Source organism: Chrysoperla carnea, chromosome 2, assembly GCF_905475395.1.
Source record: "Chrysoperla carnea chromosome 2, inChrCarn1.1, whole genome shotgun sequence".
Classification (NCBI taxonomy): Eukaryota; Metazoa; Arthropoda; class Insecta; order Neuroptera; family Chrysopidae; genus Chrysoperla; species Chrysoperla carnea.
Window position 1 is genome coordinate 92,668,307 of NC_058338.1, and position 15,321 is coordinate 92,683,627.

At 29.4% G+C, this 15,321-nt stretch overlaps 2 protein-coding genes across 2 annotated transcripts; one reads left to right on the forward strand and one right to left on the reverse strand.

Moving 5' to 3' along the window:
- Positions 1-802: 802 nt before the first annotated feature.
- On the reverse strand, positions 803-9,318 carry LOC123293052. Its single transcript, XM_044873768.1, has 5 exons — positions 9,200-9,318; positions 6,507-6,792; positions 4,408-4,588; positions 2,533-2,914; positions 803-1,417 (listed from the first exon to the last, which is right to left on the reverse strand). Exons 2-5 carry the CDS (start codon positions 6,529-6,531, stop codon positions 803-805), a joined length of 1,203 nt encoding a protein of 400 aa, XP_044729703.1. The 5' UTR covers positions 6,532-6,792; positions 9,200-9,318.
- A 2,741-nt stretch (positions 9,319-12,059) lies between these two features.
- Positions 12,060-12,853, forward strand: LOC123293852 (exosome complex component RRP40). Its single transcript, XM_044874809.1, has one exon. It carries the CDS (start codon positions 12,115-12,117, stop codon positions 12,823-12,825), a length of 711 nt encoding a protein of 236 aa, XP_044730744.1. The 5' UTR covers positions 12,060-12,114; the 3' UTR covers positions 12,826-12,853.
- Positions 12,854-15,321: the final 2,468 nt, after the last annotated feature.

The window sequence follows — 15,321 nt, forward strand, 5'->3', positions numbered from 1 at the left end:
GAAAATGTTTCGTAGAGCGAAAATTTAATTGGAAAATCCGTGCTGTCAGTTGATGAAATACTTCATACTTACAGAACAGAGTCATCTATTATCGAGTAGTAGTATTAATAGACCTTTTTCACATTTTTTTTTAATCAAATTAAATGTCTTGATAAATGGGCTAATTTTTTTCTCCGATTTTTTTGAAGCCAAATGACCGAGAAAACAGGCAATGAAAATCATTAAAATTCAAATTGGCGAAAACGATTCGGAAACACACGAAGTTGAATGAAGGTTGGTTTGACGTCATTTAAAGTTGATAATAATGATATATTAACACGACTGTTGACACTGTTTTATTGTGATTGCTTGTCGGATTGACATCACAGATAACGTGTGCGGTGGAGCCAAAAAAATCGTTTTAAAATATTTCAAATATTGTGACTTTTAGACAATTTTTTTCATAGTGTTTTTATTGTTAAAAATGCGTAATTTTTGAGTTACAGGTTCTACTCGACCTATATTTTCATAAAAAATTATCAAAAAGCATTTCTGTTTTTCATGAAAAAAGTCTATTGGTAATATGGATGCTTTGCGCTACGTCTTCGTTCAAGACGTAACGTAACACTCATTCTAAAGTTCTTTTAAAAAGAATTCAGTGAGATTGATCATTGTTTTCATCGTTGGACTAAAAGTAGATGCCTTCTACGTGACGATTTAAAATGAAACAGGAAATGTAAAGAATTCACGATGTTCACCAAGTTTGAAATAAGTCTAAAGATTAATTTAAAAAAAAATTTTTGTATAAATTTTTTTAAATAATTTACACTCGACTTTCACGAATATTTTCATCGAATTGTATACGACTACTAGTTATAGTTGAGCGTTGTTCATCAGAATTATTCTGTTCTGATTCATTTGTTCTACTAGAATTACTATTTTCTACATTGATTGTAAAATGTGCGTTATTATTTATTTGTGCAGTCTCATTATTACTACTTGAATTGATCGTTTGTTGTTGTTGTTGAGACATCGAAATATCTCGAACAATAAACGGTTCTAAATTAACAATTGGATTCGATCTAAATACTATACGATTTGAAACGTCTTGATTATTACGATTTAATAATATATTCGTGCTATCGATAATATCACCTTCACTTTGCTGTTTGACATTTAATGTTGTTGAGATGATCGTTGATGTTCCATTATTTCGTTCGGTTTCATTATGATTTTCCAATAAATCAGCACTACGATAACGCCGTCCGTCGGTATTTTGTGCACGAGATAAATTCGTTTCACTTGTGTAAAAGGTTCGTTGACGTTGGCCGTTACTTAAACTACTAAATTCTCTACTAATTGCATTATTTAATTGTTGTAATTGAAAATTTATTTCACTGTATGATGGTGGAAGATCGTACAGAACTGATTCTAAAGCCTGGAACATAAAAACAAAAGATAGGGAGGGATATACAGGATGTCTTTTTTAAGTTCATATATGGTGGAAACTCGAAAAATAACTTTTATCGATAAAAATGCTTCAGAAAAATGTTAGTGTGTAGGCTGGCATCTTACGCATACATTAAACTTAACCTAGATTTCCAAGCTCAATGAAAAGCTCCACCCTACTCCATAAGTGATAATCGATCGATGAAAACTTTAAATTGGAAAGTTGTTATTGATTAAAAACGTAACATTTTTTGTTAACATTTTTCCGCAAACCGTATACATTAGGCAAAAACGCACTGAAAAATTTTACCCAAGATTGTTTTTTCGTATCAAAATTATTATTTCGTATACTTGTTTCTGCGATATCTAGGCACTCTTCGAACATTATTTTCCAATAAATCCAATCAAAGTGGTTTGTTTTTATATAAAGACCGTTTTTGGTCTGTCTAAACTATTCGGTTTACAAAAAAATGTTTCAAACAAAGAATGTTTACCAAGACTGTATTTATAAAGACCAAATTTCTAATTTAAAGCGTTCATCTAATAATGTTTGTTAGTTATGAATCAGAGGTTTTAATTGATCCTGAAGACTGAGATCGAATTCGATGCCGGTATAAAATGTGTGCCTTTGAAACTAACATTCTTTTGAAGCATTTTCCCCAATTAAATTTATTTTTCCAGTTTCACGTATATATGTCAAGTTAAAAAAGCACCCTGTATATTCTTTAAAAAAACTCTTACTGAGTAATATTTGTTAGCTTAGTGAAAGTTTCGTCATCGATTTTTGGTATAGAGACAACTGGCTAAATACTTTGGCGTTAAACTGCTTGTTTTGAGAAACCGAAAACAGGAGGGTTATTGTAGTTGTCTTGCCTGGAAAAATTGATGCTTTGGAAAAAGTGATCGCACAGGTCCAAAAGGACCTTTAAATTTAACTAAGCTCAAATTCACATTGAACAAGCTGAGGCTTCTTGTTTCTCGGTTACGAGAAATAAGATTTTCGGATAAAGCACACAACCGAAGAAGTAATTCCCCACGTAGTTCCTGTATTTCAAATTGGGGTGGTTACTTTTACACTACTTTTTTTAATAAAATGATACTTACCGCTTGATTTCCAAATAAACTCTCATACGACGGAGGTGAAAATCGTGTTAATGGTATAATTTGATTTAAACCATCCTTTGAATCAGTTGTTCCTGATGATAAAATACTTGGTGTACTTTGATGACGTTGCCATGCAATACTTTGACCTAATTCCATTAGATCAACACCTTGTGTGTCTGCACGAAATTGTGCAATAATTGATCCATCCACAACCAACATTCGACCTTGTGGTAATAGAATAATAGTTGGTGCGCCACGATATGCTCTTGAATTATTTACACCACCTGTACTGGAATATGTGCGTGGTGTGACAGAGCCAGATGATATTGTCATATCATCGGGGGCATAAAAACATGGGAATAATCGACGGCGACAAAAATATCTGTAGGATTAATTGGTATTAGCGATTGCAATTATAGTAAAATTCCAGATATAGTTGGATAAATCTACCGGATTTTGATAATAAATTCGAAAAATTTTTGCAAATGGCTAATTTTTCTTTTAATATGTTTTTTGTTGTTGTAAAAATTACAGAAAAAAAGTTTTCCGGTTCCGGAACGATCCGTACGACCTTATCTGCACTTGGTTTTTATCTCTACATTGTTTTCTTTGGTGACGTTTCCTTGAATATCTCTGCTTCTATTGATCGAATTGAAACGAATATAAAAAAATTTTTTTTGTACGAATTTTTGCATCAACTTTGCTTGCTATCGAACCCCAAACATAGCAAAATAACCTCAAAATTTGAAGAAAACCGTAGTAACCTAATATTTTCAACTTTCTCTGGTAAATTTTCGAAAAATGAATGCATTTTGAGTTGATTTCTTGAAAAAGATGTAACTTAAAATGATTGGATTTTAGCTTTTTTTTTTTTAAATTGCACTTGCAAATTCGATGATTCGCCTAAACTGTACAAGAAAAATCCGTTTTTCTCAAAATTAAAGTTATGTATCGGGCTAAAATATACCACCCTTTTTATACCATGTATATATGAAATATACATAGTATATTAAGTTTAGTCCCAAGTTTGTAACGCTTAAAAATAATGATGCTAGGAAAAAAATTTTGTCACAGGTGTTCATAAAATCACCTAATTAGTCCATTTCCGGTTGTCCGTCCGTCCGTCCGTCCATCCGTCTGTGGACACGATAACTCAAAAACGAAAAAAGACATCGAGCTGAAATTTTTACAGTGTACTCAGGACGTAAAAAGTGAGGTCAAGTTCGTAAATGAGCATCATAGGTCAATCTTGTAAACCGTTAGAGATGGAACAAAAGTTTAAGTGTAAAAAATGTTCCTTATCAAAAATTAAACAACTATTGTTTGAAACATTTTTTCGTAAACATCACTGTTTACCCGTGAGGGCGCCAATTAGGCGGAAATTTTATAATATGTACTATACTTGATTATTAGTTATGTATGTGTCACATGATTGTATGAGTAATGTGATAAAGAAATCAACACTGACTATACATGGTATTTCAACAATGAACTCAGTCAATTGTTTGTTTTCACTTGTTTATGATCATAAGTTACATCTTTTTCCAGAATTGCAACTCAATTCCTTCATTTTTCGAAAAGTTTATCAGGGAAAGTTCAAAATATGAAGTTACAGCGGTTTTCTTGAGACTTTAAGGTTATTTTGCTATGTTCAATGATGCAGAAATTCTTAACAAACATTTCTTTTTTTTATTCGTCTCAATCCATAAGAAAACTATGTATCACGCGGTTCGTTCTGGAACCGGAAAACTTCTTTTCTGTATTTTTTAGAACAAAAGAAACATATTTAAAAAAAAATTAAGGCATTTGCAAAAATTTTTCGAATTTATTATCAAAATCCGCTCAATTTATCCAAAGACAGTTTTTGAAACTTACCGACACCATGGTGTACCCCATAAACAGTATGTTAAAATAAATAAAAGAACTGCAATCATAATTAGTAGCACGATTAAACTTTGAGAAGTACTCTCCAGATAATCTTTTGTGGCTTTGCCAAATGATGCGGTCGCTTCATTTTCGTCTGAAGGCACTACATTAGAGGACGAAATCAGTCGACCTTAAATTAAAAATATTTCAATTTTATTCGTTTCATTATAATTAACGAAGCTAGCTCCAAATTTGTTCCTGGAAGGAGTGTTGTTTTTTCATATATAGTTAAATTTACGCAAAGCTAAGCTCAGATGAATAAAACTATATTTTGTACAAAATTAATAAAATCAGCACATTTATATATACAAATCCATAAAAAAAACTACTGTCATGAAGCGTTCTCAAGGCGATTTCGTGTTCGTCTTTCTTGCAGATGTGTCCGAGAAGATGCAACATCACAGTACGTTTATACAAAATGAAAATGTCAAGTTGTCTCACTAAAGCTAAGACTTCACTGCTCCGGTTAGTAGTAAACATCGACTCTATCGTTGAAGAAATTGCGTTGACTATACAATTTAACGACAAAATGTCATGCCTGGAATTAAGTTTTGAATAAGTATACAGGGTGGGCCATTTTAATCTATACACGTAAATATCATCTCGTTTTGTAGTTAACCAATCAAAACATAACTTAACATAACAGAAATTGTAGAGTTTGATGGAGGACATCATGTTCTGACATCAGATTGGATCTAATTCTTCGAGTTTCGTTAATACCCAATTTGAAACCTAAACGGTAAAAGATAGAGATACACTTTAAATTAGAAAGTTGATCCTCATAAAAGAAAAAACTAACAATTTTTGTTTGAAACAATTTTGTTTTGAGGAACTGCGAACTAAAAATATGTCATTATTTCATTTAATCGAAAAAAATGCAAAACTAAATTATATCGAAAATTGTAGATCAAAGTCTTGGACACAATGGAAAGTCCTATATTGCTCTTGATAACTTTTGGCTAAAGCATTTTTCGTAGTTAGCGTGTTTTTTTTTCGATTAAATGCAAGAATGACATTTTTTTTAAGTTGCCTTTCCTTCGAAAGCTAAAGTTTTTCGAATAAATGTTTTAAACAAAAATTGTTTGTTTTCTTTTGAGGATCATCTACAAAACGAAATATTTCGGTGTATATTATTAAAATGGCCCACCCTGTATATTAAAAAATTGTCTTTTACAAAAGCTACTGTAGCTAAAGCAGCACATAACCAGCTAAATTAAGCTCGTTATTCATCAACGCAAGCTTTAGCAGGCGTTCTTGGCAGCTTTCCGGAGCAATGGAGTCTTAAAAGACTGAGTCTCTAGTCGATGATTTTAGCATATAGTTAAATGATAATTTATTATTATACAATTTTTTTATTACATTAATTTAAGGTTAAGTTTTATACGGGCAAAAAAAAAATTAGCCCAGTCTAATTAGAGATGAACCTCGGGATGAACGATAATAAGCTGAATTTTCGAATATAGCTTCTTTTTGGCGTTCTAAAAGTTGTCTCAAACGTTTCTTAAAATCTCGTGTCTGCTTTGCAAGTTATTCAAATCAAGATCAAAGGTCAAAACAATCAGTTTTTCGTGATTATCTCGGTTTTTATTGCTCCAACGATGTTAACATCTGTTATAAAAATTGTAGAGCATAAAATTTGCGACTAATTTGAAACATTTTTTCATGCGCTCAACCGTTTTTGAGATTGAGGGCGATGAGAGCCACAACTGAAGCTTCGACTCACTGGCTGATCTACGACCCCCTCCAACCCCCACTCCTCTGGATAATCGAGGTTTTCCGATTTTTTGGAGGATCGCGATATCAGTAGAATTTGTATAGATCAGTCAGTGAGTCAGCTACAGTTATGGTGCTCATTGCCCTCTTAAGACGCACATACGAGATTTTATGAGACTTTTGAGACAACTTTTAGAATTCAGCTAATTATCTCTCACTCCGAGGTTAAACTCATTCTTATGCTAAAGTAACTGTATCAAATGGGGACTCCTGATAAGTATTGAATAAAGATTTTGACACAAAAATATAAATTAAAATTGAAATTAAATGCTTACATTGTAAACAAGAAGATTTTGTCATTTTGCATTTATTATTTTTTAACAAACGCAAAACAGTCGAATTTTTTAAATTTTAGAATTAAAATATTATTTTTTTGATATGTATTAAGCTAATTTTTGCAGTAATATTTGATATTAAAACTAGTATTTTTGGTATGTATCTTTTTCAACCGGCACCGATTTTTTCAATTTTCCGCTGCCATTTTTGGAAGGTTTTGATGGTTTCGGTGCATGGCATTCTTCCGAATTATTTTCCAATCATAGTGAAAAGTTGTCAGTCAGTCTGCAAGTGAAAAAAAAATTCAAAATAAATTAAGTTTTTTAATGTTAGTATTAAAAATGATGATGACATTACTACAGGTAAATTGTTACGATTTAGGGGTTAATTATTCAATTATTCCAAAACAGCTGAAGAAATTTGGATGGTATAGTAGATAGTTTTATTTTTTTTACTTTATTCGTTATAACAAATAAAGTATTTTTAGTCTTCATTTGAAATAGATCAAAAATTAAATATTAATGCCACTTTTTTATCCGTTAATTTAATGACGTTAACAAACCACTCTAATATAGTAGTTTGACTTCAAGATGGTAACTAAAGAAAAATTACTCAATTTTCAACAAATGTAATTCCTTTTTCTTTAAATAAATTTCCTTTTGGAAAAACTATAAAAAAAATTCATTTTTATTTTTTATTGTTGCTCATTGTTACAATTTATCTCTAGCACTTGTAAATAAAGTTACCGTCGAGCGTCATCATGATGCCTTATATGTTTAGGCTATGGAGGGTAGAGATAAGGAGAATAATCTCTGTAAATACAAATTTGTGGCGCTGCTGTAGCAAAAGAGTATTTTTTTAAAGAAAGTAATAAAAATAAGATAAAGATTTAATTAAATTGTTAGAGAAGGGTAGAGAAGTTCACATCAAACACAAAGTAAAAAGAGTAAGATAAATATCTAAACAGGTTATTAGAGAAGGACAGAGAAGTACACGTCAAACACCTTTTGCTATACAACCGCCATTCTGGTAAATTTTAGAACTGTTATTTGGACACTTTTTTACATTTGATTCTTATTTAAGATTGTTTTCCTTAGCTCTACCCTCCATAGTTTAGGTCTTAACTGCAGGTTAAATTTTTTTAATTAGTTACTTATTTTAAAATTTTAGAAGGTTTAACAAAAATTAAATTAATTTTTTATTCGCGAGTGGTTGGTTTATGGTCGTACGGATTGTAAATTTTTTTAATTTAATGAGGAATTCAATATCAAGACATATTTTATTCTTAATATTGAAAAAAAAAAAAATTTGTAAACTTGACGAATATAATTTTGTTTTTCGTATGTTTCGCATTACTCTGTTATAGATCGAAATAACTCGAGAACAACCAGTTTATACCGAATGAAAAATAGTAATAAATATTTATGACAAAGCGTATTTTGAATACTTTTAGTAAAATTTGAAAATAATGTTACATCACAAAAGGAATATAAAGAAGGCCAACTTGCCAAAACTTTTGAACTAATTTTACCATTTCCCCTTCTTCGAAAGTATTGTCCTGTCCATTGACATTATAGTACATAGACTAAGCATCGCCTATCTTTCCATGCAGCGAGAGGCGTGCCAACTTCTGAGGCAATTGCTTGGGTCAGCTAGAGACATTTATCACAAAAATACATTTATCAAAATAATATAGGGACATTTATCAACAAGTATACATTGAATGTCAAATTTTGATATCACAAAATGTACATCGTTATTTCAATGAACTTTTTCGATTTTTGACTTTAAAAAATACTTATCACGTACACAATTTCATAGAATCTACAATGGATTTAACCTAAGTAATTACCTCAGATGTTGGCACGCTTAAAGTGCCCCACACACATTCAACTTCGTTGACAACCATAGTTAACAACCAAGTTGAATTTGTTTGGCACACACGTACCAACCAAGTTGACAATTTTAATATCAAAATTATTTTTCCAAAGATTTCGTGATTATAACATAATGGAATGGAATCTCTCTATAGAGTTGAATATTTTAATTACTATATGTGGACTATTTTACTTGTTAAACTTCCATTTTCGAATGTTAAATGGAAGTTCATAGAATTATTATGAATCTTGTACAATGTTGAATATAATTTTTGATTTAAATCAACATAGTTGGCAACATGAAATTTCAACCATCAACATATCCACACACGTTCAACTTGATTGTCAATATTACGTATTGTCAACTAAGTTGAATGTGTGTGGAGCGCTTAAAATCATTTAACGCTCTGTTTATGTAACTATAATGTCAATGGTCCTGTCACAAGTATTTTTAAAGAAAAATTATACATTGTAAATCAAACATCCAAATTGGTCCAGCTTTTGTTATAAGGATCAACCAAAAAAAAAAACCACCACCAATAAAAATTTTATATTAAAATAAATAAATAATCGCTAATTTACTAAATCGAAATTAATTAATTAATTGATTATTAACTATAATTAAATTAATGTAAATATATTGATTTTAATTCGTTCCAAAAGAAAAAAAAACACAACAAAAAAAGGATAATTATTTATTTTATTAGTTTATATGTTGTTTGTTAGGTCAAGGACAAATAACAATAAGAATTTTCATGCATGCTAAAGAACAAAACATTAATAATTATTAAATATTAAAAATTATAATTAATTACCATTAGCATTTCTTTGATGAAGAGCTTCCATTATTAGCATTATCAGACACATGTATGTTTGTTCTTAAAAAAGCATTGCCTCCCTTAGTTATTTTAAACCAAAAATTTTCTTTTTTTTGTCATGGAAAATGACTCTCGATTATGTATCAAACATGTAATAGGGCATTGCGAAAACTGATTTGATTGAGAGACATCTCGTTATATTTTGTGTAAATATATGTTTAGAGAGGAGGCGAAGTGCAATTTTCCAACGTTTTCACATACTATATTAATCAATAATATTATTATTATTATACGGTTAAGGAGACTATATAGGATTTAACATATTCTGCAAGGAATTCTCAGGAAGCTAAGAAATCAATTTAAATAATAATAAAAATATTAATAAAAAAAAAATTTCTTACATTTGGAAAATGAAAAAGCTAGGGAATCATTTTTTATTTTCCTCTTTCTGAAAAATAAATATATATCATTATTCTAGAATGAAAATTCCCTTTTCAATTTTGTTTTTATATATCATGTATATATGAAATATATCAAGGTATACTAAGTTTAGTCCCAAGTTTATGACGCTTAAAAATATTGATGTTGGTGAACAAAATTTTGGTATAGGTGTTCATAAAATCCCATAGACATATATAACATATAGATAGAGGATCCCATGCATTGAATTTGAGATATATAGATATACACTAGAACTAAAAAATATATAGAGACCTCTATATGACGATTAAATTGATTGGTTTTATTTAGTTCCCAGGCACTCATTCTTAGGCGCTGTTTTACGCCATAAATTTTATTTTACGACATCTAGATCCTCTACACAGTTATATAGAGATCAGTATAAATCCATTTCCGGTTGTCTAAGCTTATTTTTAAAGCGCGTTCAGGACGTAAAAAATGAGGTTAGTTAGGTTGGTAAATGACCAACTTAGATTTTGACCCAACTTGTAAACCGTTAGAGATAGAACAAAAGTTTAAATATAAAAACTGTTTCTTATAAAAAATTAACAACTTTTGTTTGAAAAATTTTTTCGTAAACATCACTGATCCAATATGTTGGTATGTATTATATGGGAATATCAGTTACGAGTGACTATCTTTCTTTACTTACATGACTTAAAAAAAAACAAACAATTGCTATTAATAAAATTTCTTTTGAATTGAGTCTGCAGGGACATGTTAGAAACAAATTGATATAGTTTCATGCAGTAAGAGTGTTTCAAAAATTTGTTAATAATTTGATGAACGTAAAATGAGGGTAGATCACAAGCATTTCAGTGGGTATAATTTTAAATGATTGTGACTGTAATATTATGTAGTCTCCTTAAATGTTTCAAGTTTCAAGCATGTAAAAAAACGCTTAAAACATTTTTTACCTATTAGAATTACTTTTGAACGGAAGTTTGTTAACATGCAACCAGAAGTATATATGAAATATTTATGAAAGATCGATACAATTTGGATGTTTATGATGTCATACTGAAAGTCGATGACCGATTTTCTATAAATTTTTCATATCTCGCAATTTAATCACATTTCTGTGGGACCTTCGTTAATTATTAAGCTATAACCCTGTATTTATTTCTTCAAACTTGCATTTAAGTTGCAGATCATTTCAGATTCGTTTTAGAGAGAAAAAAAGAGTTTGTTGCATTTCCGATTTAACCGGAAATGGATAAAACATTGATTTTTTAAAAAGCACTTTTTTTTTTTTAAATTTTTATGGTGTTTTCTATCCATAGAGGTGAAGGGTGAAAATGTAGCCTTGGAAAATAGAATACAAGTCTTACAGTCATATCGTTATAAATTTTCGTGATGTACATAAATTTCCGTACGACCTAGGAGATTAAATTTTAAATAAAAACAAGTGAAAACAAACAATTGACTGAGTTAATTGTTGAAATACCATGTATAGGCAGTGTTGATAACTCTGTCACATTTCACATACATACATATCTGACATATTTAACTGATATTCTCATATAATGCGCAAGTGTTGATGCGCAATCGTTGGTTTTTTTTGACGTCATGTAAATAACAAAAGATATTCACTTTGATATTCCTATATTAATACATACTATAAAATTTGTACCTAATTAACGCCCTCGTGGGTAAACAGTGATGTTTACAAAAAAATGTTTCAAACAAAAGTTGTTTATTTTTTTGCAAGGAACATTTTTTACATTTAAACTTTTATTCTATCTCTAACGGTTTACAAGATGGGTACTACGGACCCATGACCCAATTGACCCATGTTGCTCATTTACGAACTTGACCTCACTTTTTACGTCCTTAGCACGCTGTAAAAATTTCAGCTTGATATCTCTTTTCGTTTTTGAGTAATCGTGACCACAGACGGACGGACGGACGGCCGGACGGACGGCCGGACGGCCGGACGGACGGACAACCGGAAATGGATTAATTAGGTGATTTTATGAACACCTATACCAATTTTTTTTTTGTAGCATCAATATTTTTAAGCGTTACAAACTTGGGACTAAACTTATAATACTATGTATATTTCATATATACATGGTATAAAAAGTAATAAATAGTGTGTATTAGAAAAAAATATTATACAAGTTAGATTCGAACCCACAACACCTTCTAAATCGATTCTCAAAAAATAGAAATACATTCATACACAATACAAAATGCTGAGAAAGATAAAAATATAATGGCCACGAAAATAGTAAAAACAAACTTTAAAAAGAGATCGATTACATGGTTATTGTATAATACTCTCTCTTTTTTACTCAAATAGTGCATTAATTGCAATTATTTGTTTTTCTTTTACATTTTAATTTAACATTAAACATGTGCGAAATGTAATCGAAAATAAATATAACCTTAAATATTTAATTTATAAAAAATAGTAATTAGTTTATTTTAAATTGTACGATTATTCTAAAATGAAAGTTAAAAACGAAGATATTGTAATACCGGGTGACATAATAAATGAAGATTGTTTAAAAATTGACAAAAAAATGAAAATAATCATCGGACCAGGTTTGAAGAAAGTTGGAAATGAAATATTCATAACAAATTCTGGTATACTTCGTAAAAAAAACCCAAATACATTTTGGGTAGATTTCTATCAAAGGCGTTATGTTCCTGCCAAAGGTGAATCCATACTTGGAGTCGTTACAAATAAATCATCAGAAGCATTAAAATTAGATATTGGTGCAAGTGAACAAGCAAGTTTATCCTTTCTAGCATTTGAAGGGGCTTCTAAAAAGTATAAACCTGAAGTTGCTGTTGGTGATGTAATTTATGGACGATTATTAGCCGCTGGTTCGGATGTAGAACCAGAATTAGTTTGTATTGATCATAATTTTAAATCGGATCGATTTGGTGTGTTGAAAGATGGATTTATATTTAATTGTAGTTTAAATGTTGTGTATAAGATTTTAAATTCAAGTTGTCCGTTGTTACAACTTTTGGGAAAGGAAATTAAACATGAAATTGTAGTTGGATTGAATGGAAAAGTTTGGGTGAAAGCGAATAATTGTGAGGATACGTTAGCAATTGCTAACGCTGTACTTAAATGTGAATTTCTGAGTAATTCTGAAATTCGGACGATGTGTAATGAAGTATTAAATTGTTTAAAAGGAATGTCATAAGTAAATTCTATTTGCTTTGAAATTTTAAGTGTATGGATTTTTTATTATTTAAAACTCAATAAAACTATTTCTGAAATTAAATCAATGAACATTTCTTTCTTTACCTCCTACTTTCAATTTGTTTCTAATTTTTTTGCCAAGAGTTTATTTTTTAAACCAAATATGTTTAATAGTTTCTGAGCTAACGAATATCTCTCTCAAAATTTGCTTAGCGAAATTCAACCAAAGGTAGTCAAAAATGTTGATTAACGTGAGAATCATTAAAATTGGCTCACGTGTTTGGCCGCTAGAGCTACTGCTGAAAATGAAAGTCAAGGCACTACGCATGGTAAATGGGGTATCATTGAATAGATATTTGAAAATAAAATAATAAATTTAAATAATCAAAAAACCCGATTGCGTTTAATAAAATCTGAAAAGAAAAAACAAATTTACGTAGCGAACAGTCGGGCCCATTAAAATCTAAACCGGCTTAACTCATATTTTCCCAATAATGGATCTTGACCACAGATTATAGTTTTTAATTTAAAAATTATAATCTCTGATCCCGACTGTTAAATTCGTTATGTAAACTGAACTTGTTTTTTTTTTCTTTTCAGTTTTTATTTAACGCAGTCGGGTTTTTTGATTTTTTAAATTTATTTTTTATTAGACATAGTAACAATTTTTTTACCTTTTAAGAATACCTCTTTCAACAAAAAAAATTAACAATTAAAAATTTTCAAGCTTATTATACCCTGTTTACAGTGGAACCTCGATAACTCGAACCTCGTTAAGTCGTAATTCTCCATAAGTCGAAAAAAAATGCCATTCGCTTCCGCTGAACCCCTAAATACTCGATATCTCGAATTATATTGTCTTTGAAACTCAAACAAAATGTTATTTCCCTGTGAGCTATTAATAGAACAAATTTGTACATACTCTGTAAAATATAATTACGTCTTTTAGCAATTAAATCCTCTGTATCTCGAACTATTTGTTTTAAGGCTCGAGTTATCGAAGTTCCACTGTATATGATATTTATGTCAAGATATACTAATTTCAGTCCAGGATTTGTAACACCTAGAATTATTGAATATACAATCAAAATTTTGGTATAGGAGTTCATAAAATCACCTAATTATTCCATAGCGTGCTTAAGACGTAAAAAATGAGTTCGTAAATGAGCAACATAGGTCAATTGGATCTTGTAAACCGTTAAATATAGAACAAAAGTTTAAAATTAAAAAATGTTCCTTATAAAAAAATTAAATAACATTTGTTTGTAACATGGCAAAAGTTTGTTGTCCATTTTCTGCAAAACTATAAACGATAGATAGTTGAAAATTTGCAGGTAAATTCAACTAGTGGTCTTGTGAAAGGTTTTCGATGACAGTCAGCACCTTTTATACAGGGTATTCAACAATTAACCTAGTCAATTGTTTTTTTACTTATTTTTCCAAGGAAATGTTTTTGAGAATATTTTTTCGAGTGATCTATAAGTATAAGCAGTAAGAGGAAAAGGTAAAATAGAAAAAAATAAAAACCAGAAATAAATTGCTTTATATTTTTATTAAAAGGAAATTGTATTACATTTTTTTGTATGTACTTTTATTAAAATTTTATATATTAATAGGTACGTAAGTTAAATTTAATGGCATCATATGAAATGAATTAATTCAAAATAGATAACAATTATTAATAATTAATTATTGTATGGTAAAAATTAAATTTACAATGAGATATTAATACCATATCTTTTTTTTTTTTTTTATTTACCAATAAAATAAAAACAATAATAATATTTAATATGATCCAATTATTTACTTTATTTGGTTAATTAATTGTTTTTATAATTTTTGTTAAATAAATTGAATGGATATTTATGTACATAATTACAATATCAATGAAAAAATGTCCATAATATCGCGTTGATCGTATAAATTTAATCGGTATCGAATATCCAATTAGTTTCTAGAAAAAAATTAGAAGATAGTCATAAAAAATTCGATACTTTCTATATAATTTATTCCAAATCCTGTTAGAAATACAATAAATAATCTAATTAGGAATGTACTCTCCTTACAATGGCTCTTTGTCCTAAAATTATTTTATTGCTTCTAAACACGTTCGTTATCGAACCAAAACATCGTATGAAATGAATTTTTGGATAACATCAATAACTACGAAAATATGAACGATTTAAATGTACAAATAAAAAGAAAGGAAAATAATACGCGGTGACGTCATAACTTGCAATTGTCATAGAGACTACAAATTAAAAGTTGTTTTGCAAGAATAAGATAGAAAAAAATAATATAATTGCTTATATATTTTATATTAATCAATCGATTTTAATTTTGATTTCAGATTTTGTCATATATTCTCGCACATTGAAATCGACATCAGGAAAAAGGCCTATTATGTCATCTGCACGAAATAACTTTTAAAATTACTTAATGATTTTCCGGTATTCCGATTTTTTTTAGAAATAGATAGAAATTAGAATAGATAGAA

Coding starts and splice junctions, on each gene's coding strand:
- LOC123293052 (XM_044873768.1), bottom strand. CDS start 6,531: ATGACAAAATCTTCTTGTTTACAAT. Junction 4,589..6,506: donor AAAATCTTCTTGTTTACAAT/GTAAGCATTTAA, acceptor TTTTAATTTAAG/GTCGACTGATTTCGTCCTCT. Junction 1,418..2,532: donor GTTTATTTGGAAATCAAGCG/GTAAGTATCATT, acceptor TTTATGTTCCAG/GCTTTAGAATCAGTTCTGTA.
- LOC123293852 (XM_044874809.1), top strand. CDS start 12,115: ATGAAAGTTAAAAACGAAGATATTGTAATACCGGGTGACATAATAAAT.